Source organism: Chiloscyllium plagiosum, unplaced genomic scaffold, assembly GCF_037043375.1.
Source record: "Chiloscyllium plagiosum isolate Xiang-an unplaced genomic scaffold, Cpla_swu_hap1 HiC_scaffold_12, whole genome shotgun sequence".
Classification (NCBI taxonomy): domain Eukaryota; kingdom Metazoa; phylum Chordata; class Chondrichthyes; order Orectolobiformes; family Hemiscylliidae; genus Chiloscyllium; species Chiloscyllium plagiosum.
In genome coordinates this window covers 37,417,609-37,444,707 of record NW_028270150.1, presented here as the reverse complement: position 1 = coordinate 37,444,707, position 27,099 = coordinate 37,417,609, and the positions used below count along the sequence as shown (strand labels likewise).

Here is a 27,099-nt window from a genome sequence, read left to right as displayed (position 1 = left end):
AAACGTCCACATCCTTCCTATAAGAGGTGATCAGAACTGAACACAATATTCAAAGTATGGTCTAACTAGGGCTTTATAGAGCTGCAGCATAATCTCGCGGCTCTGAAGCTCAATCCCTCTGCTAATGAAAGCGAACACAACATATGCCTTTTTAACAACCGTATCAACTAGGGTAGCAACTTTGAGGGATCTGTGGACATGAACTCCAAGATCTCTTTGTTTCTCCACACTGCCAAGAATCCTGTAACCTGCATTCAAATTTGACCTTCCAAAATGAATCACTTCACACATTTCCCATTTGAACTCCATCTGCTACTTCTCAGCCCACCTCTGCGTCCTGTCAATGTCCCATTACAACTTACAACAGCCCACCACACTATCCACAACTGCACCAACGTTCATGTCATTGGCAAACTTAATAACCCATCCTTCCACTTCCTCATCCAAGTCATTTATAAAAATCGCAAAGAGCAGAGGTCCGAGAACAGATCCCTGAGGAATACCACTGGTCACTGACCACCAGGCTGAGTACTTTCCATCAACTACCACCCTCTGTCTTTTATGAACCAGCCAATTCTGTATCCAGACAACCATGCTTCCTTAGTTTCTGAATGATCCACCTGGACCCCTCCCTCCAGCCTATCAATTTCTGTTTCTGTTTATGATTTCCAGCGTCCACAATTCTTTGGCTTTTTGATTAGTCCAGAACTAACCTGGTTCTTGGATCTATATTGTCCCTGTCCAATTTAACAAAATTATTTTTCTTTCTTTCAGGTGCGAGGAACTCGGAGGACAGTTAGAAAAGTTGGCTGGTTAGCTGAGTGACAGCAACAGCGTGAATTCAATTCCCACAATGGCTGAGGTTCCCCAGTAAGAACTCTCTTTCTCAACCTCTCGCTTTGACTGAAGCATGGTGACTCAGATTAAACCACGACCACTTGTCTTGCGTGGTTGAGAGAACAGCCCTTCTCAGCCCACCATAGTGCCTTGGCAACACTATGGTGACTTTACCTTTTACCTTGCTAAGAACTAAATACTTGAACAACTGTTGATTGTTAACCTATGTTCTGATTCTTCTTACTTCTAACATTCTTGGAACTCTGTTGCTCCTTCCAATCTTATCCCTTGTCATATTTTCCCTACCTGCTCAAATCTTGATCTCATTCCGCTATCTTTACTCAACTTTATTGCTCTTTGACTCCACTTCAACAAGTTCTGAGCCTGACAATGTTGTCAAGGTCTTCTCCAAATGTTTTTGCCTTACTATTTCTGTTCTTGGACCTGAGCTTTCATTGTCTTGCCACACATCTGACCATTTCTTCTGTTTGTAATCTTTTTGATCCACCTGGACCCCTCTCTCTAGCCCATCAATTCCTTATAATTATGAAATGCCAACCTGATATTGGCCACATTAATTTTTCCTAATCTGTTCAAACTCTTATCAGTTTCCTTCTTAACTTTCAGATCTCTGTTCTCTCAGATCTAATCTCTGCATCATCAAACCTACTAACAAGGGCATATAGTTGTATAACGGAAGCGTTGCTTTCTTTCCAAGATTTAGCACTAACTCTCCAGGGTAATGGTGGAGGGTTGTTTTTCAGACTGGAGGCCTATGACCAGTGGTGCCACAAGGATCGGTGCCGAGTCCATTGCTTTTTGTCATTATTTAAATGATTTGGATGTGAATATAGAAGGAATGATTAACAAGTTTATAGATGACACCAAAATTGGTGGTGTAAAGTACAATGAGGAAGGTTATCTTAGAGTACAGTTGGACCTTGATCAGGTGGACTGATGTGTTAAGAAGTGGCATATGGAGTTTAATTTAGAAAAATGTGAGGTAATGCATTTTGATAAGGCAAATCAGGGCAGGACTTATATGATTAATGATAGGTTCCTGGAGAGTGTTGCCAAGGGAACTAGGCATACATGTTCATAATTCCTTGAAAGTGAACTCACATGTAAACAAGGTAGTGAAGAAAGCATTTAGTACGCTTTCCTTTATTGGTCAGTGCATTGAATATTGGAGTTACAATGACATGTTGCTGCTGTACAGGACATTGGTTAAGCCATTTCTGGAATATTACATTCAGTTCTGGTGTTCCTGTTATAGGAAAGATGTTGTTAAAATTGGAAGAGTCCAGAGAAGGATGTTGCCAGGGTTGGAGGGTTTGAGATATAGGGAGAGGTTGAATAGGCTGAGGCTATTTTCTCTGGAGTGTTGGAGGCTGAGGAGTGATTCATAGAGGTTTATAAAATCATGAGGGGCATGGATAAGGTGAATAGCCAAGGTCTTTTTTTCCCAGCATATGGGAGTCCAAAAGTAAAGGGCATAAGTCTAAGGTAAGAGGGGAAAGATTTAAAAGAGGCCTGAGTGGTAACAATTTCTCAAAGAAGTGCATGAATGGAATGAGCTGCCAGAGGAAGTGCTGGAGGCTTACAACATTTAAAAGACAACTGGATGGGTACATGAATAGGACTGGTTTAGAGGGATGTGGGCCTTTGGTAGATGTGTTTGTTGAAGTGTTTCATTCTGGCTCTCTTCCTCAAACTTTAACACAGGCATCAATTTTTTTTTTGCTTTTCAAGAAAGGCAAAGATCCCTTACTGTGTGGTTCATACCATCCTATAAGTCTGCTAAATGCTGACTTTAAATTATTGTCAAAACTATTGGCCCGACATTTGGAAACCATCATTCCATTTATCATATCCTTGGATCAAATTGGATTTACTCACAACAGGCACTCCTTTTTAATCTTAGGCAGGTATTTAACATTGAGGAGAAAGTGAGGACTGCAGATGCTGGAGATCAGAGCTGAAAATGTGTTGCTGGAAAAGCACAGCAGGTCAGGCAGCATCCAAGGAACAGGAGAATCGACATTTCGGGCATAAGCCCTTCTTCAGGAATGAGGAAAGTGTGTCCAGCAGGCTAAGATAAAAGGTAGGGAGGAGGGACTTGGGGGAGGGGTGTTGGAAATGCGATAGGTGGAAGGACGTCAAGGTGAGGGTGATAGGCTGGAGTAGGGTGGGGGCGGAGAGGTCAGGAAGAAGATTGCAGGTTAGGAAGGCGGTGCTGAGTTCGAGGGATTTGACTGAGACAAGGTGGGGGGAGGGGGAGGGGAAATGAGGAAACTGGAGAAATCTGAGTTCATCCCTTGTGGTTGGAGGGTTCCTAGGAGGAAGATGAGGCGCTCTTCCTCCAACCGTTGTGTTGCTATGGACTGGCGATGGAGGAGTCCAAGGACCTGCATGTCCTTGGTGGAGTGGGAGGGGGAGTTGAAGTGTTGAGCCACGGGGTGGTTGGGTTGGTTGGTCCGGGTGTCCCAGAGGTGCTCTCTGAAACGTTCCGCAAGTAGGTGGCCTGTCTCCCCAATATAGAGGAGGCCACATCGGGTGCAGCAGATGCAATAGATGATATGTGTGGAGGTGCAGGTGAATTTGTGGCGGATATGGAAGTATCCCTTGGGTCCTTGGAGGGAAGTAAGGGGGGAGGTGTGGGCGTAAGTTTTGCATTTCTAGCGGTTGCAGGGGAAGGTGCCGGGAGTGGACGTTGAGTTGATGGGGGGTTTGGACCTGATGAGGGAGTGGTCTTTTCAGAATGCTGATAGGGGAGGGGAGGGAAATATATCCCTGGTGGTGGTATCCGTTTGGAGGTGGCAGAAATGACGGCGGATGATACGCTGTACATGGAGGTTGGTGGGGTGGTAGGTGAGGACCAGTGGGGATCTGTCCTGGTGGCGGTTGGAGGGGCGGGGCTCAAGGGGGGAGGAGCGGGAAGTGGAAGAGATGTGGTGGAGGGCATCGTCGACCACGTCTGGGGAGAAATTGTGGTCCTTGAAGAAGGAGGCCATTGTTTACAATTCTTTCTTATCCACTCTCCCTGATGTTTTGATATCTTTAGATGTTGAGAAAGCCTTTGATAGAGTGGAATGGAATTACCTTTTCTTTCCTTTGGAGAAATTTGGCTTTGGGAAAAAAATATTTCTTGGATCAAACTACTCTATGCATCACCGCAGGCCTCTGTTCAGACCAATAAGATGAATTCTGATTATTTCTACCTTTATCATTCCACTAGACAACGTAGTCCTTTGAATCTTTAGTTTGCCGTTGTAATTGAACCTCTGTCTATTGCTCCACAGACTCATCCTGATTTCTTTGCCATTATTAGAAATAGTGTGGAGTTGAAGGTTGCCCTCTATGCAGATGACCTTTTGCTATTTGTCTCAAACTTATCTCTCTCCATTCCCACCACACTTTCAGTTTTGGAATCTCTCAGTAAGATTTCTGGGTATAAATTGAATTTTAGGAAAATTGAGATATTTGCTATCAATAAGCCTGCCAGGGAATACTCGCTAGATAATTTACCATTTAAAATTGCCAACTCTGGTTTTGTGTATCTTTGTGTAAGTGTGGCTAATACACTAGGCAATTTGTACAGGAAAAATGTTGAACCATTACTGGTACAAATTAAAGGAGACTTCAAATGATGGTCTCTCCTTAATTTGTCTGTTCCTGCTAGAATTAATCCCATTAAAATGAATATCTTTCCACAATTTTCTTATTTATTTCCATTCATACCAATTTTTCTCCCTCTTTACTTTTTCTGTACTTTTTCTTTCTTGAATTTATTTGGAATAAAAAACCCCACTCGGTTACAAAAACAGTTGTTACACAGGTGAAGTGGCACTGCCGAATATTTTGTTTTATTGTTGGGCAGCAAACATTAGAAATTTGAATTATTGGCTCCAATATGAGAACCTTGATGCTCTCCCAATTTGGTTGACTATTGAGGCAAATTCCAACCATCCTGTAACATCACCTCTCCTTTCTTCAACCTCTACTTACATGAACATTGTAATTGTTTTTTCCTGTCTTAAAATTTGGTTTCGATTTAGACGCCACTTGGGCTTTCATTTATTTTCTACTAAGGCACCATTGGCAGCAAATCATATTTTTCCTCCATCTTTAGTGGACAGTGCCTTTTCTGGTTGGGCTAAGTTAGAGATAAAAACTGTGTAAGATTTATATGTTGATGGCATTTTTGCATCTTTTCAACAATTAGTTGATTAGTTTTCACTTCCTAAAAGCCACTTCTTTAGATATCTCCAAGTTTGCAATTTTGTCTGTAGTTCATTTCAGGTTTTCACCGCTCTTCCTAATTATTCTGATTTTGACATCTTTCTAGAACTGCTTTCTTCATTAAAGGGGGCTACTTCAGCTAATTTTTCAAACATTCATAAAATATGCTCAGATTCCCTTGATTCTATTAAAGCTATCTGGGAGGCAGATTTGGAAGAGGTAATTCCAGGTGATGCGTGGGATGAGATTTTACAAAGTGTGCACAGATCTTCTATCTGTGCAAAACATTGTTTTATTCAATGCAAGATTCTACACTGTGCCCACTACACCAAAGTTCAACATGCAAAAATACTTGAGGAGTTGTCTCTGTCCTGTGATTGGTGGCAACAAACCCCAGCAAATTATATGCACGTGTTCTAAATTTGCCCTTAAGTAGATATTGGACTGATACCTTACATAAGGTGTCAAAGATATCTGGTGAAAATCTTATTTCTAATGCTATTACTGCTTTGTTTGGGGTGTCACTCTCTTTACCTAATCTTCCTTCATCTAAAAAAAGACATGATAGCATTCACTATCCAATTCGCCAGAAGATTGTTATTGTTAAAATGGAAATCCGTAATTCCACCTACCTATACACACTGGGTTAGAGATGTACTATATTTTCTTAAATGAGAAAAGGTTAGATTATTCTTATCTGGATCCTCTAATAAATTTACAAAAATCGGGAACCCTTTTCTTTCATATGTTAAGGGTGTTGTCTTTTTAACTGTTCCAGACTGAGGTATCTTCTGTTGTGGAGATTTTTTTCTTTTTTCGCTAATGCAGTTATTTTACTGCTGGTGTAATTTATTATAGGTTTGTGCTTTGTTTATGTTTATATTTATTAGGGTTTTTTGTCATTTTTTCCCTTTGTATTTTGGGGGAGGTATGTGCTGTGAGGAGGGTGGTCGGAGTTTTGTTTACAGTTGTTTTTTGCTTGTGTTTGCACCTTGTTCTGTTGTCGTTTTTTGGAGAAAAATCAATAAAAGTTTTTTAAAAAGACGGTTATGGGCCAAATGCCAGCAAGTGGGACTAAATTAATTTCAGATATCTGGTTGGCATGGATGATTTGGGCTGAAGGGTCTGTTTCTGTGCTATACAATTCTATGACTCTATTTGAAGCATAAGCCCAGAAGGAACAACAATGTACCACTTCCCAGACTGTTACTGGCTTTACTTCCTCCAGAGTAGGGTGGCACAGTGGTTAGCACTGCTGCCTCACAGCACCAGGGTCCCAAGTTCAATTCTGGCCTCGGGTGACTGTCTGCATGGAGTTTGCACATTTTCCCCGTGTCTGCGTGGGTTTCCTCCGGGTACTCCGGTTTCCTTGTGCAGGCCAGGTGAATTGGCCACACTAAATTTCCCGTAGTGTTAGGTGCCTTAGTCAGAGGGAAATGGGACTGGGTGGGTTACTCTTCGGAGGGTCGGTGTGGACTTGTTGGGCAGAAGGGCCTGTTTCCACACTGTAGGGAATCTAATCTAGTATAAAAGTTACCATTCTTTGTCTCTGTCCTCATTATTCGACAACCTTACAGAGCCTGTTTATACCTCTACCTCAAGATGTATCAATGTAAATATACCATTATTTGTCTGCACTTGTTCCACTAACCTAATTTTCACCCAACTTTATCCTGATTCATTATACAATCCCCCTCACCTATATCCATCCAGATGACCTCCAATCAAATCAATTTCACTTTAGTGGTCTTATTCAACTCCTTTCTATTATGGAAATCCACACCTCCACCCTCAGAAGACAACCAGCGGATCTCTGAATCTTCCTTGAATAACAACCCAAACGGCATCACATCCCTCCGTGCAGTTGAACTTGCTATTACATTGAACAGCTTTTTCTTTAATCCCACCGACTTAATTCTGATGGAGAGTCTGTATTTGAAATGGTAATTTGATTGACCACTTCGCAAATGTCACTTGACTTCACTGCAGTAGCTATGGTTTTTAGGATGAGATGACAAACTGACCCTTCATTTCTCTCCTCTCAGGGTGATGTAAGGATTTCATAGCACTGCTTAAAAAAGAGCAAGCCCTCCCCCTCCAAATAATTTGTTTCACTTCTTTATGTAATTCTACCATTTCTAAAGAATATGGTTCATACTGCCATGAAGTTCCAAAAACCACAAGTCCTCAAGTACCTTAGCTATTCTACTGATTGTACTTAATGAATTGCAGCAGGGGGAAGTGATTGCATAAATTATTAAATATAATCCCAATCATATGCTCATTCAAAATTCACACCCAAGTAATCTCAATAGTAGATCCTAAACAACTATCAACAGTGAGGAGTTGATTTGCTTTTTAATCATTGTATTTGACCTCGCCATCCCTCAACCAGACAATGTTCTCAGCTCCCCGCTGAACTATTCTGTGAAAAATATGACTAACTCAATCCAGATACAATTTGTTAAAGGTGCCATTTTATTTCCTACTAAGGTTGTCTGCAATTTATCATTCTGCAAAAGATCTGAAATGGAATGGAAATGATATGATTCTCACCATTGGTTGTTTAAGTTGTTGCCATTGGTTCTCCAAGTTGTCAAATTAAATTCTTGCCAGAGTATTTGCAGGGTGATGTGTGGAAAATCAGTTTGCCTAATCCTGTTCTTGGTGCCAGTAAGAGTTAATAGATTCCAAATTGGTGAATTTTGGCTAATCTTTACACAGTCAAAGTCCTGAAGAAGCAATCTAATTTGGAATATTGCCAACTGCCATGGCAGAAATCAGCCTACTGACACTAGTTAGGGATTAAACTCAGAATGTCCCTAGTATGTATGCTTCAGCTAGACAGTGAATAATTCTCTATTTGACCTGTGAGCTAAATATACAATTTTTATTATAGTTTTTTTCTCACAATTATCATCTAGAATCAACACACAGTGATGGACAGGTATGCACAATAGTCAGACTTGCATCTTCTGATATTTCAATGCAATATGAAAATCAGTGTACTAATTTCTTCCAGGCAAGTCAGTACTTCAAAACGTTTTAAGGATCTTTAATCTTCATCCAGCCACCATCTTTTTTTATCTGATGATTTTTCTACACCTTGATTTAAACTTAAAGTTGACTTTTGCCTCCTGGCTTTCTTTACTGGTCCATTGTCAATTCTTGTCTTGTTCTGGTGATTTTTAAATTGATTGCAGTATTTCTGTTCTGGAACTGGTAAAAATCCTTCATGTTTTCTTTTTGGAACAAATTTGAGAGCTTCTTGCCAGTTACCAGTTTCTTTCACAGTGAGCAAAATGCTGATCATTTGATTTAATGTAAGGTTTTTTGCACCAACATCCCACTTCAAATACTCGTCCAAAGGAAGGCGTGCAGTTGCCAACTTTAAACGCTTTGCATTTGCAAGGGACAATCCTGTCTGAATTGACTTATCAACAATTGACCCAATGATGTAGATTTTATCGTGCTGAAAACTCTTCAATACAGAAGGTGAATCTGCAGTTAAGTACACAAGCTTGTCTTTGGGAAAAATGTCAACATATGACTTTTCTGTTACTGTTATCAAGAGTCTATCCCAGGCATCTCCATAACGTTTCAAAAGCTCCTTATGATATGATCCCTCTGGCATCATGTTACAGAAATATAAGTGGAATGGGTCTAAAGATTTTCTGTTGAACCCCTCACACTCCAGTAGCTGAGAGACAGTGTTCTCCATTTCTCGACGTGCCATGTTGCTTTCATAACTCATATCAAATACCAGTGGCTGACCAAACAGCATAGACTGGGCAGCCCTCCAATTGTACATTACATCAAAAGACCGCTGCCAGAATTGTAAAAGGAATGTGTTCTTTAATTCAACTCCTCCACCATTTTCTTTTTCCTTTTGAAGATACTCTGCTCCTTCTTGTTTTATTTTTCGTTTCTCCTTTGTTGCTTTCTTTTTGCCTTCTTTGATTGCTAGATACTTCAGATATTTTTTCTTTGCAGATTTGGAAGGTAGTTCTTGAACAATGCTCAGTTGCTCTTCAGTTATGTTCTCTGGCACAGCCTTTCCAGCCAGTCGCCACATTTGAACCATTTCTCTTGTAGCAGCAGAGAATGCATCCACAGGATCTTCAGAGGGACATGTTTTGGGAGCTTCTGATGCAGTTTCTTTCATGATAGTCTTCCAAATATCTAGGTCTAATTTATCAGGGCTGACTTTTTTTTCCTCATTCTTTGTGCAGGATGTTAAAACCAGCGTCCTGTGGTGTGGCATTAATTGGCATCTGATCAAAGGCACTTTGTTCTTCACACAAGTCGTTAACTGCAGATTGTAATGCCCAGCAAAAGTCTGGAAAATATGGGCAACACGGAACCACATAATAAGTTCCAACAAAATTCAAAAATTGCTGCAATACAAATATTCTCCACAATGTTCGAATAAATCCAAGGAAATGTTAAAACCTGTTATTAGAAACAGAAAAGTATTAGATTATGAAATACATTTTCGAAATTAAATATAATTTCTTGCTGAATCTATTTGGTCTGAAACAAAACTCTTCATTTTCACAATCACCCGATGAAGGAGCGGCGCTCCGAAAGCTAGTTTGCTTCCACTTAAAGTTGTTGGACTATAACCTGGTGTTGTGTGATTTTTAACTTCATTTTCTAAAACTGTGTTAAACGACTGCACACAGCACTTTTTCATCCCTCCCAATTTTCTCCATTCCTTCCTTGGAGAGACCTTGCCTCAATAAAATGGACATTTTCCCCCCACTTGAGATCAAAGTATAATGCTTTCCGCAATTAACATCAACCCAGATGGACTTCCTAGTAAGTGTCACTGGTTTACGAGGTAAAAACAATGACTGCAGATGCTGGAAACCAGATTCTGGATTAGTGGTGCTGGAAGAGCACAGCAGTTCAGGCAGCATCCAAGGAGCTTCGAAATCGACGTTTTAAGCAAAAGCCCTTCATCAGGAATAAAGGCAGTGAGCCTGGAGTGTGGAGAGATAAGCTAGAGGAGGGTGGGGGTGGGGAGAAAGTAGCATAGAGTACAATGGGTGAGTGGGGGAGGGGATGAAGGTGATAGGTCAAGGAGGAGAGGGTGGAGTGGATAGGTGGAAAAGAAGATAGGCAGGTAGGACAAGTCCGGACAAGTCATGGGGACAGTGCTGAGCTGGAAGTTTAGAACTAGGGTGAGGTGGGGGAAGGGGAAATGAGGAAACTGTTGAAGTCCACATTAATGCCCTGGGGTTGAAGTGTTCCCAGGCGGACGATGAGGCGTTCTTCCTCCAGGCGTCTGGTGGTGAGGGAGCGGCGGTGAAGGAGGCCCAGGACCTCTGTGTTCTCGGCAGAGTGGAAGGGGGAGTTGAAATGTTGGGCCACGGGGTGGTGTGGTTGATTGGTGCGGGTGTCCCCGGAGATGTTCCCTAAAGCGCTCTGCTAGGAGGCGCCCAGTCTCCCCAATGTAGAGGAGACCACATCGGGAGCAACGGATACAATAAATTATATTAGTGGATGTGCAAGTAAAAAACTTTGATGGATGTGGAAGGCTCCTTTAGGGCCTTGGATAGAGGTGAGGGAGGAGGTGTGGGCGCAGGTTTTACAGTTCCTGCGGTGGCAGGGGAAAGTGCCAGGATGGGAGGGTGGGTCGTAGGGGGGCGTGGACCTGACCAGGTAGTCACGGAGGGAACGGTCTTTGCGGAAGGCTGAAAGGGGTGGGGAGGGAAATATATTCCTGGTGGTGGGGTCTGTTTGGAGGTGGCGGAAATGTCGGCGGATGATTTGGTTTATGCGAAGGTTGGTAGGATGGAAGGTGAGCACCAGGGGCGTTCTGTCCTTGTTACGGTTGGAGGGATGGGGTCTGAGGGCGGAGGTACGGGATGTAGACGAGATGCGTTGGAGGGCATCTTTAACCACGTGGGAAGGGAAATTGCAGTCTCTAAAGAAGGAGGCCATCTGGTGTGTTCTGTGGTGGAACTGGTCCTCCTGGGAGCAGATCCGGTGGAGCCGGAGGAATTGGGAATATGGGATGGCATTTTTGCAAGACGTAGAGTGGGAAGAGGTGTAATTCAGGTAGCTGTGGGAGTCGGTGGGTTTGTAAAAAATGACAGTGTCAAGTCGGTCGTCATTAATGGAGATGGAGAGGTCCAGGAAGGGGAAGGAGGTGTCAGAGATGGTCCAGGTAAATTTAAGGTCAGGGTGGAATGTGTTGGTGAAGTTGATGAATTGCTCAACCTCCTCGCGGGAGCACAAGGTGGCGCCAATGCAGTCATCAATGTAGCGGAGGAAGAGGTGGGGAGTGGTGCCGGTGTAATTACGGAAGATCAACTGCTCTACGTAGCCAACAAAGAAACAGGCATAGCTGGGGCCCATACGTGCGCCCATGGCTACCCCTTTGGTCTGGAGGAAGTGGGAGGATTCAAAGGAGAAATTGTTAAGGGTGAGGACCAGTTCGGCCAAACGAATGACAGTGTCGGTGGAAGGGTACTGTTGGGGACGTCTGGAGAGGAAAAAACGGAGGGCTTGGAGGCCCTGGTCATGGCGGATGGAGGTGTAGAGGGATTGGATATCCATGGTGACGATGAGGCGTTGGGGGCCGGGGAAACGGAAGTCTTGGAGGAGGTGGAGGGCGTGGGTGGTGACTCGAACGTATGTGGGGAGTTCCTGGACTAGGGGGGATTGGGCAGTGTCGAGGTAGGTAGAGATGAGTTCAGTGGGGCAGGAGCATGCTGAGACAATGGGTCGGCCAGGGTGGTCAGGCTTGTGGATCTTGGGAAGGAGGTAGAACTGGGCAGTGCGGGGTTCCCGGTCTATGAGGTTGGAAGCTGTGGGTGGGAGATCTCCTGAGGTGATGAGGTTCTGTATGGTCTGGGAGATGATGGTTTGGTGATGGGGGTGGGGTCATGGTCGAGGGGACAGTAGGAAGAGGTGTCCTCGAGTTGACATTTGGCTTCAGCGTTGTAGAGGTCCGTGCGCCAGACTACCACTGCGCCCCCCTTTATCCGCTGGCTCGATGGTGAGGTTGGGGTTGGAGCAGAGGGATTGGAAGGCTGCGCGTTGTGAGGGTGAGAGGTTAGAGTGGGAGAGGGAGGTAGACAGGTTGAAGCGGTTAATGTCCCGGCGGCAGTTGGAAATGAAGAGGTCGAGGGCAGGTAATAGGCCAGCGCGGAGTGTCCAGGTGGATGCAGTGTGTTGGAGGTGGGCGAAGGGGTCCTCAGAAGGTGGGCGGGAGTCCTGATTGTGAAAGTAAGCTCGGAGGCGGAGGCGACGAAAGAATTGTTCGACTGGTTTACGGTTAACTTCAAGAACTTGCCTTGCTCGGTTTCCTTCTGACGTCAGGCTACAGGGGTGCTTCCAGGTATTTGATTTCAATGAGACTAATACACAATAAATTAACAGACAAACGATGTCCAAGAGCAGAGGTTGCACAATAGACAATAACGCGTGAACCTCTGAATGAAAGAATGAAGTCCCAGTTCGAATTTGGAATTTGGAACGCGGTGTAGAACCTTGCCCGGATCTCATTCAGAGAAACAGCAGCCGCCTCAAAGAAGGAAAGGTCACTGCGCCTGTTCATCTCTTTCCCCACTCCCTGAGCATATCCTGTCTTAACATTTAAAACAAAACTTGCACTATACATTAAAAATGCAGATTTATATTTAAAGCACAGTTTTTAAAATTCTGAAATGACAGGTGATTTGTAAAACCATTTTTTATCAGCAACCGATCATAAAACACCTCCAGGGTAATATTAACAATAACATTGCATGTGTCCAATTTAATTTATTCGAGATGTTTTCAATTTTCACTCCTTGCTCACTCACAGAGTGCCTACAACTGGCATTATTTTGTGATGTCATTTATTATCGGATAATATATAGCAAACTTTGAGGCTTTATTTAATCGCGCTGCTTGATTACCATCGAGAATTTATTTGATAATTCTTGTTTGGTGTTTCAGGGGAAATATTTCGAAGTAGTCCTATGACAGTTTACATCCGGTTCGTGGCTGGCTTCTCCCGCCCATGAATTTACGTTTAACCATTTATTTCGATTCGCTTTTTCTCTAAACGTCGAGAAAATGAGCTTCTTGCTGCCAAAGTTACAATCTAAGAAAGACGTTGACCACGTTATAAAGACCGTGGCAGAAAGGGTACTGGTTCTGCGTTTCGGCCGTGATCAGGACCCTGTGTGTTTACAACTGGATGAAATTGTAAGAATTGTTACCAAAGCTTCTTCACTTATTTTGAATGATTACTTTCATCGTGTTTCACTGTTAGCAGGTAAAATACTTTAAACTATCAGCTTGGTTCAGTTGGTAGAACTCTTGGCTCTTAATCATGGAAGTGTAAGTACAGTTTCTAGAATCAGGTGCTGTGTAAATTAATTTTTCATTGTTATTTCAGAAGACTAGTCTGAAAGAAAATAGTACCATTCCTAAAAAGGCTGAAGACACTAAAGAGATTAAGTGTGTGTCGTGCTTCGTATTACTGTGGTGGTGCGCGCAGGTTGTGTTTGTTTACAACAGACGTTGCATTTAAAAATAGATAGTTAAGGGTCAAGTTTTGAGGTGATAAGGTGCTTGAGCTCAGGTTATTGCTGAAATAATTTGCTGCCAGTACAGTAAAGCCTTCTTTGTTTTTAGATGCTTTTACAACTTCACATATCCCAATCTCTACGACCTTTTCCAGTCCAACTATTTACCCTGGTCTGTACCCCTACAGTTCTGACTTTTTTGTGCTTTTAATCTTGCTACCATTAATAGTGGTGCATTCAGTAACCCAAACACTAAGCTCTGCATTTTCCCCATACCTTTTTTTTGTTCACCTCTTTTTAAATTACTCCTTAAAAGCCACCCTGTTGACCAAGCGTTTGGTCATCTGTCCTTATAGCTACTTCTGTCCCTTGATTTCAAAAGGTGTTTGTTCTCTACTGTGACGAGCCATGAGGTACTTTACTATGTACTGCTGCGATATAAATATGTGTTCATTCAAAGATTGATCCATAATATGCTGCATAAGGACATCTCATTGAGTTTGCCAGAAGTTAACTAGTGGTGTGCCTCAGGGATCAGTGTTGGAACCACAATTATTTACAATTTATATAGATGATTTGGAGTTGGGGACCACGTGTATGGTGTCAAAATTTGCCGATGACACTAAGATGAGTGGCAGACCAAAGTGTGCAGAGCACTGTGAAACTTTGCAGAGGAACATACATACATTGAGTGAGTAGGCAAAGGTCTGGCAGATGGAATATAATGTTAGTAAATGTGAAAGTCATACATTTTGGTAGGAGTAACAGCAAAATAGATTATTACTTCAATGGTAAAAAGTTGCAGCATGCTGATTTGCAGAGGAGAAAGTGAGGACTGCAGGTGCTGGAGATCAGAGTTAAGAATGTAGTGGTGGAAAAGCTCAGCAGGTCAGGCAGCATCCGAGGAGCAGGAAAATCGACATTTCAGGCATAAGCCCTTCATCAGGAATGAGGCTTGTGGGTTGGGGCTGAGATAAATGGGAGGGGGTGGGGTTTTTGGGAAACGTAACTGAGAAAGCGATAGGTGGATGAAGGTGAGGGAGAAGGTGATAGGTCGGGGGGAGTGATGGACAGGTCCAGAGGGCGGTGCCAAGTTGAAACCTTGGGACTGGGATAATGTGGGGGAGGGGAAGTGAGGAAGCTGTTGAAATCCACATTTATCCTGTGTGGTTGCAGGGTCCCAAGGCGGAATATAAGGTGTTCCTAAGCCGGAAGGTGGGTAGGCTGTCCTGACCACTGTCACCCTGGGCAGGTACTGGGGCGGGCTGTCCTAGAGGTGGTTGAGAAGGTGTGTCAGGGCAGACCGAGAACTGGAAGGGGCATGGGGTGGACAGAGAACCAGAAGGTGGGTAGGGGCGGGCTGCCTTAGAGTGGTCGGAAGGTGGGAGGCATGGGGGCTTGCTGGGTCTGTATTGTCTGCACTTTTGTATGTAACAGTACTGTCTAATGTACAACTGTCATTGCTGTTGTCTCTTTATATCTTTGTGAAACTGGGATTTGAGGTTTGTCCTCATGTCCCTGTAAACTGTTTGAATGGTAGGGTTTGGGGCCTGGCTTTGCTGCTCCTCTCCCTTGTAAAATTGCTGTCTCTTGTATGCAGCTGTAAATGTAACTGTTTGTTGTAAACTGTTTTTGTAATTTAATAAAAAAAAATATATAAGTTGTTTCTCCTCCCATAATTTAAACTAATTGGGTGAATTCGAATTTGCTTTTGTATCCAGGCAACCCATCTAATCTAATTGTTCGACCAAATGTTACATTTTAAATTTTCCAGTACTCTCTTTATGTTCCCTGAAACTAGTTTCTATGAAAAGTTCTGACTTGAGATACCTTCTTGATCTTTGCCAATACAACAACAATCGCTGAAATATATGTTATGATAAGAAGTGTATTTTTTTTCTTTGTTAATTCAGCAAGTTATTAATGTCTGGTTAATCCCATTGTTGTTGTCTTTATTTTAACATTAAGAAACAGGTAATGGCTATTAATTGTCTGAACATATACTGTGTATATATGCTTATGGCACTCCTATAATGCTGATGTGGAATAAAGAGTAAGACTAAGGAAGTCCATAAACAGTCACCACAAAGAACAAGATTTATGAAACAAATTTCAATCTCTTCAAACTTGATCCAATTTGTCCAAACCTATTGTTTAAATTCCGGTGAATATGTTTACATTAGTTTTCCTTCTGAAGCAAAATAAATATATTGATTAAGTTCTCAATATTAAGTTTTTTTTCATTTTTTTTTCCACTAGCTTTCAAAAACTGCTCATGACCTGAGTAAAATGGCAGTTGTTTACCTGGTGGATGTTGACAGTGTCCCTATTTACACTCGCTACTTTGACATCAGTTACATTCCTTCCACAGTTTTTTTCTTTAATGGCCAACATATGAAAGTGGATTATGGGTAAGATATTTTGCTTTATAAAACATTTCTGATTCAGTATATGGATGTATCTACTAGAGAAGTTGCAAAACTAGACCTACTCTTGGGAAATAAGGCAGGGCAGGTGACTGAGGTGTCAGTGGGGGAGCACTTTGGGGCCAGCGACCATAATTCTATTCATTTTAAAATAGTGATGGAAAAGGATAGACCTGATCTAAAAGTTGAGGTTCTAAATTGGAGAAAGGTCAATTTTGACGGTATTAGGCAAGAACTTTCGAAAGCTGATTGGAGGCAGATGTTCGCAGGTAAAGGGACGGCTGGAAAATGGGAAGCCTTCAGAAATGTGATAACAAGAATCCAGAGAAAGTATATTCCTGTCCGGGTGAAAGGGAAGGCTGGTAGGTATAGGGAATGCTGGATGACTAAAGAAATTGAGGGTTTGGTTAAGAAAAAGAAGGAAGCATATGTCAGGTATAGACAGGACAGATCGAGTGAATCCTTAGAAGAGTATAAAGGAAGTAGGAGTATACTTAAGAGGGAAATGAGGAGGGCAAAAAGGGGACATGAGATAACTTTGGCAAATAGAATTAAGGAGAATCCAAAGGGTTTTACAAATATTATTAAGGACAAAAGGGTAACTAGGGAGAGAATAGGGCCCCTCAAAGATCAGCAAGGCGGGCTTTGTGTGGAGCCACAGAAAATGGGGGAGTTACTAAATGAATATTTTGCATCAATATTTACTGTGGAAAAGGATATGGAAGATATAGACTGTAGAGAAATGGATGGTGACATTTTGTGAAATGTCCAGATTACAGAGGAGGAAGTGCTGGATGTCTTGAAACGGTTAAAAGTGGATAAATCCCCAGGGCCTGATTAGGTGTACCCGAGAATTCTGTGGGAAGCTAGAGAAGTGATTGCTGGGCCTCTTGCTGAGATATTTGTATCATCTATAGTCACAGGTGAGGTGCCTGAAGACTGGAGGTTGGCAAACGTGGTGCCACTGTTTGAGAAGGGCGGTAAAGACAAGCCAGGGAACTATAGATCAGTGAGCCTGACCTCGGTGGTGGGCAAGTTGTTGGAGGGAATCCTGAGGGACAGCATGTACATGTATTTGTAAAGGCAAGGACTGATTCGGGATAGTCATCATGGCTTTGTGCATGGGAAATCATGTCTCACAAACTTGATTGAGTTTTTTAAAGAAGTAACAAAGAGGTTTGATGAGGGCAGAGCAGTAGATGTGATCTATATGGACTTCAGTAAGGCGTTCGACAAGGTTCCCATTGGAGACTGATTAGCAAGGTTAGATCTCACGGAATACAGGGAGAACTAGCCATTTGGATACAGAACTGGGTCAAAGGTAGTGGTGGAGGGTTGTTTTTCAGACTGGAGGCCTGTGACCAGTGGAGTGCCACAAGGATCGGTGCTGGGCCCTCTACTTTTTGTCATTTGCATAAATGATTTGGATGCAAGCGTAAGAGGTGCAGTTAGTAAGTTTGCAGATTACACCAAAATTGGAGGTGTAGTGGACAGCGAAGAGGGTTACCTCAGATTACAACAGGACCTTAACTAGATGGGCCAATGGGCTGAGAAGTGGCAGATGGCGTTTAATGCAGATAAATGCTAGGTGCTGCATTTTGGGAAAGCAAATCTTAGCAGGACTTATACACTTAATGGTAAGGTCCTAGGGAGTGTTGCTGAACAAAGAGACCTTGGAGTGCAGGTTCATAGCTCCTTGAAAGTGGAGTCGCAGGTAGATAGGATAGTGAAGAAGGCGTTTGGTATGCTTTCCTTTATTGGTCAGAGTATTGAGTACAGGAATTGGGAGGTCATGTTGCGGCTACAGGACATTAGTTAGGCCACTGTTGGAATACTGCGTGCAATCCTGGTCTTCCTATCGGAAAGATGTTGTGAAACTTGAAAGGGTTGAGAAAAGATTTACAAGGATGTTGCCAGTGTTGGAGGATGTGAGCTACAGGGAGAGGCTGAACAGGCCGGGGCTGTTTTCCCTGGAGGGTCGGAGGCTGAGTGGTGACCTTATAGAGGTTTACAAAATTATGAAGGGTATGGATAGGATAAATACGCTAAGTCTTTTCTCTGGGGTCAGGGAGTCCAGAACTAGAGGGCATAGGTTTAGGGTGAGAGGGGAAACGTATAAAAGAGACCTAAGGGGCAACTTTTTCATGCAGAGAGTGGTATGTGTATGGAATGAGCTGCCAGAGGATGTGGTAGAGGCTGGTACAATTGCAACATTTAAGAGGCATTTGGATGAGTAAATGAATAGGAAGGGTTTGGAGGGATATGGGCCAGGTGCTGGCAGGTGGGACTAGATTGGGTTGGGATATCTGGTCGCCATGGATGGGTTGGACCGAAGGGTCTGTTTCCATGTGTACATCTCTATGACTCTATTCGTAAATGTTGATTATTATGTTAAATATCTTGTTCAATGCGGAGTGAAGAAACACTTTCTCTTTGCCATATCTGATAGGGGTAGCAATCGCTTAAAATTAGGCTATATTCAGCAGTTTTTTCCAATTGAAAATGACTGCTTCAAATCTTTCCTATTTAGTTGTTAGCTACTCCACAATCCATAATTCTGCTGAAGCTTATATTTTACCTTTTAGCTGTTAAATCATATCTTAAGCGGTCACTATTTCTGCAGTATTTAATGTCTGCCTCACTACCACCTTTTGATTCTCGTCTCAAATAAAACTTTTTTCTCCAATCCCAGTTAACCTCATGTCTCCATTGCTTTATTTGCCAGTTACCTTAAATGTGTACCCCACCTTTCTCAATCTTTACAATAGTGGAAACTGTCCAGAATTACTGCTTCAGAAGTTTCCCCACTACCAAAGTTAAACTTACTGACATGCAGTTGCTAGATTTATTTCTACACCTGTTTTTAAACTAGTGTATAGCATTTGCAATTCTGAAGTCATCTGGCACTGCCTCCACCCTGGCATCTGAAGAGGACTAAAAAAATGTTAGTGCCTCTGATTTCCAGTCTACCTTGCTTCTGTATTTGGGTTATTCTAGTGACTTGGAGAACTGCAGTGAGGACTGCAGATGCTGGAGATCAGAGTTGAAGAGTGTAGTGCTGGAAAAGCACAGCCGGTCAGGTAGCATCCGAGAAGCAGGAGAGTCTACGTTTTGAGCAAAAGCTCTTCATGTGGAATGAAGACCCCTATTCTCAAAATGTCAGCTCCCATTCCTGATGAAGAGCTTATGCTCTAAACGTCAATTCTCCTGCTCCTCGGATGCTTCCTGACCAGCTATGTCTTCGACTCTTATTCTAGTGCCTTATCAACTTTAATTGCAGAGCCATTTTGTAAAATTCTCAACAGTCTGAAATATTTCCCATCTCTGAACCACATTGTGTCTTACCTAGACAACATATTTTTCCTTGGTAAAACTAGATGAAAAGTATTGATTTAGTACGGCAGCCCTGAACCTCCAAATGTAAATTTCCAAGTTAATCCCAACTGTTCCCAACATAGCGCAATCCTCCTTTGTGTCCTCTCTCTTATTTATAAAGTATATTAGTGTAAATTATTCAATTCCATTGGAATTTTGAAAGTAAAATTGTGAACATTGGCAAAAACGTGTTTCCATTCTGTTTTGGTTTAGGTCTCCAGATCATACGAAGTTTATTGGATGTTTCAAAACAAAGCAAGACTTCATAGATTTAATTGAAGTAATATTCCGTGGAGCAATGCGAGGAAAGCTAATAGTACACAGCCCTATTGATCCGAGGAATGTCCCAAAGTATGACCTTCTTTATCATGGCATCTAAATGGACTGGCAGTATGCTGTGTTTTGCAAATATTTAAACAGAATGCAATATCAAGTCATCAACTGTTCTTCATTTGTTAAAGAATATGGAGATTTGATGCAAAATGGATAGTCCACAACATTAATCGGCAAGAAATTTCTTGTAAGAACTTTGCAAGAATCGCGGTGAATGGACTCAACATGACAAGTTGTTCTTCTATTGCTTAAAATTTCAGTATCCTGCAGCTGCAAATCTCAGCTCATTGGCAGGTCTGCCATCATAAACTTGCCTTAAAGATTAGCTTTGGAAAATTAGTTCATTTGACTGAGAACTGGTGTTTTCCCAATTAGCACTTGATAGGAATTCACTAAACAGGAGTTTTTCCAGGCTGTGTTTTTTTTTTAAATTATATCTAAGAAATAAACACTAGACATGGAAAACGCTACTGGAAAAGGAAGTAATAGTTAAAACAGGCAAAGGAGAAATAGGAGCAATATGGTTTCTGCATGATTACACATCATTCTTGTACCAAGGTAATAGATTTCTAATCCATTTATACACTCGTGCTCCTTGGAGTTCATTGGTGAATTTGTTTTTAATCTCCAAATTTTACTATGGTGTAGAAGTGCTTACTTCTGGTACAGGAATTTGAATCCAAATCCAGTTCATATACAGTTCTAATGGATAGGCAAAGTTCATCACAAAGTAAATCACCCTTACTGATTGTGGTTTCTGCCCTCAACCTTATTTTTCTGTCCTAAATAAGGTTGCTCCTACAGATTTGGTTCGCAATGGAACAGTAATTTTGTGATGCATTGAGAACATAACTATTCAAGTCAAAACCTACTGTTTCCAAATTATTTAATCAACAAAAGCATTGTTCTACTAATCTTGTCCTCACACCTGGTTCTGTATGACACCTGCATCTTTTCTATCAGAGTCATGAACAATAAGTTGGTGCTTTCTTCAGACTGTAGATGGGGCAAGGTGTAAAGCCCCTTATCACTGAGCCAGCTGATATCAGTTAACTCAGCATACACCTGAAACTTCGTCAGACATTCAGTAATGGGAACAATGTACTTTGCTCACCTTGCATGTGTTTTATGTGTATTCTGTATAATTTTGATTTGTATGGTGGCTCTTCTAACCAACTTCACATTTGAAGGATAAAGTAAAATATTGCAAACATTAGAATAATTGTAGATTGATTCCTGATTAAAGGGTTTCCAAAAGAGACAGAGCCTGGGATTTGGTAATACCAACATCATCAGGACTTATACTATTAATGGTAGTGGGTAGTGTTCTAGAACAGAGACCTAGGAGTTCAGGTACATAATTCTTTGAATTTTGCATCACAGGTAGACAGGATGGTTAAGACGTTTAGTATACTTGCCTTCATTGCTCAGATGTGAGCATAGGAGTAGTGTACAGAACATCAGTGAGGCCACTTCTGGAGTAGTGGGTGCAGTTCTGGTCACCCTGTTATTGGAAGGATATTATTAAACTGCTGAGGGTTCAGAAAAGATTTACTAGATGTTACTGGGAATAGAAGGTTTGAGTTACAAGAAGAGGCTGGATCAGCTGGAACTTTTTCGCTGGAACATAGCAGATTGAGGAGTGACCTTAGAGGTTTATAAAATCACAACAGATATAGATACTGTGAAAGGCAGGTGTCTGTTCCCAAGCGTAGGGAATTTCAAGACAAGGGGTCTTTAAGGTGAGAGGAGAAAGATTTTTAAAAAAGGGGGCTTTTTTTTTAAAAGCAATGATTTATGTGTGGAATGAACTGCCAGAGGAAGTAGCAAATGAAGGTACAATAACATTTAAGACATTTGGATAATTATATAAGCAGCGTTTGGAGGAATGTAGGCCTAGCACAGTTGAGTGGGACTAGTTTAGTTTCGGATAATGGTCAACATGGACTGGTTGGACTAGATAGTCATACAGCACAGAAACAGACTAAGTACTCCCACTAAGGGTTGATAAAGGATGGAAACAATTTTTCACACATTTAGAGATGCATCATTTCTTAAAACATTTAGCACTTAAATATTTAAGAATTAATGTGGTTACAGTTTGAGTCTATCATTTTTGACCACAGCACACACCTTTAAAGAGGTATAGTCTTTGTATGTCTAACTTTTTTTCCTAGAGATGCTGAGCTATACATACAAATGATCAAATTTACATGTGAAAAACTTTTTAGTGTCATTGAATGACAAACTTACAATCGCATTGGTGCTGTCAGCATATGAACCAATCAAAATGCTATCAAAGTGGTGTAATCAGACTATAGTGATGCCATTCAGAGAACAACATATCAAGTAGATTGAGAGGGTATAGGGGTTAGACCGAGGAAGGAATTTTGTAGCATAGCAGGTCAACAACTGAAAGCACAGTTGCTAATGGTAGGGCCACTTTGTTTTATCATTGATCCACTGTATTAAGAAAATGGTTAAATTCAATGTTAAAATCACTGGATTTTAAATATTTTCTAAGCTTTTAAAGCAACAACAGAATTGTAAAAATTTACAATGGCTTCATCAACTCCACTGACAGATTTTCTGTTGCCATTATTGGGGACTGTGGAGAGTCACAGGTAGTCTTACAAGTTAAGACTTATCTAGTATAATTATTTTAGTTTGGATTCTGAGAAGGGACACTTGTAGTTTTTTAAAAAATTAACTATAATTATGATAAGTAAAATTTACTAACTTGAACAAAGGAAAGAGGCAGTAACAGGGAAGTGTGGTTTCCTACATAGCCGTTTTTATTATACAGGTAAGTCACCAACAGTGTACACATTCAATAGTATCTCATGATCATTTGGTTCAAGTTACAGAACAAATAGCTATGATTTTAGAATTTTTCTTCTAAAATTCACATTGTGTTAAATAAAAACATTTAGTTGGAAGCAACAATCTATGTTTCTTCCTAGAACATGCCCTTCGGCCCACAATGTTTGGCCGAGCATTTATCTTAATCTAAGATCAACCTAACCGACACACACCTCAATATACGACCATTCATGTGCTTGTCCAGCAGTTGCTTAAAAGTCCCTAATGTCTTTGACTCTACTACTACCACCACCACCACTGGCAGTGGTAGTCTTTAAGTTATAAATCAGGAGCCAAACCCAGAACTTGCCCTTATTCAATTACAAGCTGCATCTACTGGTGTTGTCATTTTAATGACTTTTTCCCTTCCTTGGCAAGCACAGATACGGGAGGAAATGAATTTTCCATTTACAGAATAGGAACATTGCTGACAAGACAAATTTATTCATGTTTCCATTACCTATTTGCCCCTTAAAGAGATTTCTTGGATTATAACTGCCAGTGTTGTGATGTTGATTCCTTAATGCATTTAGTTTGTGCCGGAGTCAAAATTCTGATGCACCCAAAGATCTGATGATAGATCTAATTCAGATGGTATATTTCCACACACCTGTTCCCCTTGTCCTTCTCTGGTAAAAGTTTCAGACTTGGGGAATGCTGCTGAAGATGCCCTAGTGACTTATTGCTCTAATTACTTTACAGTGGGGGTGTAGTACATTGAGAAGGAGTAGAACAGCAGAACCAAGTCCAAGCTACTCTTCAAATAATATCCATTATCCAGAAACATGGTGTATAGTAACCATGTGCATGAATCATGAGATTTTCACCTTCCTCCATCAGAAACGGAGGCCAATTATTTCTTAGTCATAGAATCAGATATTGCAGTCCAACCACTGATCCCAAATTAAACTAGTTCCACATGCCCGTGCTGGCCCATATCCTTCCAAACATTTCCTATTCATGTACTAATCCTTTAAACATTGGAACTGTACCTGCCACTTCATTTCCACACATGAACCAAAAAAACCTGTTTAAAAATGTTTCTTACCTTAAAAGCATGCCAGGTCTTGAACTTCTTACCTGAGGGAAAAAGACACTTGCCATTCACCTTATTTATGCCCCTCATGATGTTAGAAATCTCTAAAAGGTTTAAATCTTCTCAGCCACTTATGCTGCAGTGAAAAAATCCCAGCCTATCCTTATAATTCAAACCAACATCCTGGTAAATTTTTTTGAACCCTCTCCATTTCTATAACTATATGATCAGAATTGGAACTACTCCAAAGAGTGGCCTCACCAACATGCTAAATTACTTCAACATAACATTCCAATGCCTATACGCAAAAGGTGATCACACTAGGATCTCATGATTCTTTTATAATATAAAATCCATTAAGTGTTCATTTTGTAGTAATCAGTCAAAACAGAGATTGGTCAAATTTTATTCCAGTCAAAATTAAGCTACAGCATAAAGGCAATGAATGTAATACAGACCATTCTAAATAAACTGTCCAGTTGGTCAGAATTATTGTGGCCTATGACACTATTGAGATACCTTTTTTCTCAAAGTGGTCGAATGTGTATCACGCCACGTAACTGACATACTATAAAAGGTCAGAACAAAAAATTCTCGAAGTTCACATGAAACCAAACTATAACAATCCGGTGGCGGCTAACTGAATACAGAGTTAGTGGCACTCAAACACATGGTTGTATTTCGAAAGTACAGTTAAGAATCCGTTGAACATTCACACAAGTGGCAAAATAGAAAGCTTTAATTTCGTTGTAGAGGGGAAGTGTTGAAAGATACCGAAAATTCGAAGTTTTACAGCAATTCCCCCCTACTACCCCGGCTCCTGTATATAGGAACAGGTCAAAGATACCTACATGAACAATCGAGTGACCAGGAAGAACACTACAAAAAAAATCACGTCTCCCGAATGTACTTTCACCGTAAAGTAAAAATCTTCATTGGATAGTTTGGAATTTAGCCTGGGCACATGTTTACAACTTTGCGTGGCATCCTTAAAGCAATCAAATAGCTAGATAGCCCATAATATACTCGAGAAAACATCAATAGAGAAACACGTTTCTGTTTAGAGTGCTTGGTATTCATGACTTCAAGTTACCAAATATTGTTGATGTATTTGACAAAATTCGGGAAACAACTACATCTTTCCTTGTTTTCTATAGCTTTTCTTACTTAAACTTCTTGTAAGAATTGGCGAGCGAATGATGCGATTAGCTTTCTGCATATTTGAAACTTTCTTCAAGTGCTTGAAAATGGAGTGAAAGCAGGTCATCGGTGCCAAGTGAGGTTTTTCAGTACCGGCGGAAACCTGCGCGCAGCCCATCCTCAGGGAGGGGACAGGCTTGTCCAGAGGTTTGGGACTCAGTAACCAATTACGGCAGTGCTTTTCAATCCAATCCCGACCAATTTGCCCAACGTTTTGGTGATCTGCATCATGAACGGAATTTATGAAGGCCACAGCGTATACTTTACTCATGACATCTCGACGCTCATTCAGGAGATTAACAAATATCAACCCGCCATAGCCATGCGCTATGAAAGCTACACTGTTATCCGGACACTTTGATATAAACTGGTCCCAAATGTAGATGGTGTACGCTTCCACACTTTCAACACCCCCGATTAGTGTCTGTTCAAGCTTTAATTCTCTTTCATCGGAATCAGGTTGCTTTTTCTTTTCAGCGTCATCGTCTTGGTTAACAGCCATGAAGTCATTAGAATTTAACACGATTACTTCATACCGCTCACTCAAAGCTTTCTTAATAAAAGGGATTTGAGTGCCGGTGTCCAGGCAGTCATGTAGAATCAATTGCTGGGACCAGGTGCCAGCCCTCATCACTCCACGGTCTTGCATCAGAACAATCAATTTGGAAGGATTGCTCAAAGCCCTTTCACTCATGAAACAGAAACTTCTGCCGCCATTAACGGGAATATAGACTCGTTTCAGCCGACATTCTTTCTCCAAGAGTTCGTAGACATACTCGGCCAAAGTTGTTCCAAAGGCTTTGTACCATTGGTGGTTCCAGCTGGTTGCATAACTATGCTGTTTAAAGACAAATGGCTCGTTTGTTTCAGTATGCCTCAGCTGTCCTTTTTCATTGAAATAGTATTTGAACTTTTTCAATTTTTCAGTACTTTCTAATTGCTGATGAATCGCTGGTTCTTCCATTTTCATAAACAAATTCAACCTAGTATTTCAAATTACCCAATAATTCAGTAGATAGTCTACATTAAACAAAATATACTGTTAATTTCTGCATTTCTACAATACGGATCAGTTTCGGGGTGATATATACCGTGGTCCATTTGCTTATATCATTAGTTTAGCAATTGTTTAATTAGTTACTGAAAATGTGACGGTTTTAAAGTTCTTCAATAACTAATAAGTGAAAGTGTGTTTGAGTTTAGATAAGTCACCAATTAAGTTTTTACTTAAATGAATATATTAACTTGTCCTCCTTTCAAAGATTTCAGACTCAGGTGTTGCCATTTATTCAATTCTTCAGGAGCAAATTAAATGCAAAATTAAGGACATTTTGATCTAACACTCATTAATGCTACTAAAACAATTAGTCAAATAATAAATTCAGCTGAACTTAAATAGATTTTTTTTAACTTAAATTTATATTAATACGCAGTAGACAGACATTGATGGTGCAGTGATAGTGTCCTTACTCCCAGATTAAAATATGTAGGTTCAAATCTTGTATGCCTCCAAGTTTGTAGGTTGCTTTTTTTTAAAAAACAAAACTGAGTACTTACTTGCTCCCCTCTTTTTCTACTGTTTCTACTAATTTCTATCTGAAATTCATTTTGTATTGAAATTTGAGTGTAAAATGTAATGTAATTCATCAAAATTAGTTGCATGTAATAACTAGTCCATTATAACTATTAACATTTTTGTCAATCACATTACCCTTTTAGATGTCTAAAGCAATGGGGTTATTAGAGTTGCTTTTGCCCAACTAAAAGAAGAAAATCCCCAAGCCTCGGGTGGCCCACATCTTTAACTGAATTCCTGGGCAATGGGAGCTGTGTGAACTTTGTCAGATTGTTGAACTCATTTAAAAAATGATTCCTTACCACTGCACAGCTTGTTGTGTGAGCAATCTGGTAGATTTACTATCCACTTTTCTGGTCACGATCAACAGACTCTGCTTGGTCTAATACAGCAGAAGAAAATTGCTTTCTAGTCTAACAAGAAGAGATCATTATCTTAAACAAGATATTTATCTTATGGTTATTAATTGCATATTACACTGATGTAATATCCATTGTTACAGGGACAATGAGGAAGATAAAGATGGCAATTATTCCTCTTCCAAGATCTGAAGATCATCTATCTGTATGACATTGTACTAACAATGAAATAGGAGCGGAAGTAGACCATTTGGCCTCTATAGTTTGCTGTGATTCAATAAGATCATTGATGACCTGTTTGTGTTTTGAATTCAGAATTTTGAAT

At 40.9% G+C, this 27,099-nt stretch overlaps 2 protein-coding genes and 1 pseudogene across 3 annotated transcripts; 1 reads left to right on the top strand and 2 right to left on the bottom strand.

Moving 5' to 3' along the window:
* Positions 1-7,928: 7,928 nt before the first annotated feature.
* On the bottom strand, positions 7,929-12,604 carry trmt10c (tRNA methyltransferase 10C, mitochondrial RNase P subunit). Its single transcript, XM_043701114.2, has 2 exons — positions 12,386-12,604; positions 7,929-9,531 (listed from the first exon to the last, which is right to left on the bottom strand). The coding sequence occupies exon 2, from the start codon at positions 9,446-9,448 to the stop codon at positions 8,135-8,137; it is 1,314 nt and encodes a 437-aa protein (XP_043557049.1). The 5' UTR covers positions 9,449-9,531; positions 12,386-12,604; the 3' UTR covers positions 7,929-8,134.
* Positions 12,605-13,071: 467 nt separating this feature from the next.
* txnl4b (thioredoxin-like 4B) lies at positions 13,072-21,011 on the top strand. Of its 2 annotated transcripts, none has more exons than XM_043701116.2 (3): positions 13,072-13,284; positions 15,867-16,018; positions 19,622-21,009. In XM_043701116.2, the coding sequence occupies exons 1-3, from the start codon at positions 13,153-13,155 to the stop codon at positions 19,785-19,787; spliced, it is 450 nt and encodes a 149-aa protein (XP_043557051.2). In that variant the 5' UTR covers positions 13,072-13,152; the 3' UTR covers positions 19,788-21,009. The 2 variants fall into 2 exon arrangements, with proteins under 2 accessions (XP_043557051.2, XP_043557053.2); XM_043701118.2 differs by having other exon boundaries at positions 13,216-13,354; positions 19,622-21,011.
* A 1,509-nt stretch (positions 21,012-22,520) lies between these two features.
* Positions 22,521-25,803, bottom strand: LOC122555567 (putative protein ARB2BP pseudogene; annotated as a pseudogene).
* Positions 25,804-27,099: the final 1,296 nt, after the last annotated feature.

What these genes read in the sequence shown, in the direction of transcription:
- trmt10c (XM_043701114.2), bottom strand. Translation starts at nt 9,448, where the DNA reads ATGTGGTTCCGTGTTGCCCATATTTTCCAGACTTTTGCTGGGCATTAC.
- txnl4b (XM_043701116.2), top strand. Translation starts at nt 13,153, where the DNA reads ATGAGCTTCTTGCTGCCAAAGTTACAATCTAAGAAAGACGTTGACCAC. An exon ending in GTTTACAACTGGATGAAATT is followed by an intron (nt 13,285 to 15,866) that starts GTAAGAATTGTT and finishes TTTTTCCACTAG; the next exon opens with CTTTCAAAAACTGCTCATGA. An exon ending in CATATGAAAGTGGATTATGG is followed by an intron (nt 16,019 to 19,621) that starts GTAAGATATTTT and finishes GTTTTGGTTTAG; the next exon opens with GTCTCCAGATCATACGAAGT.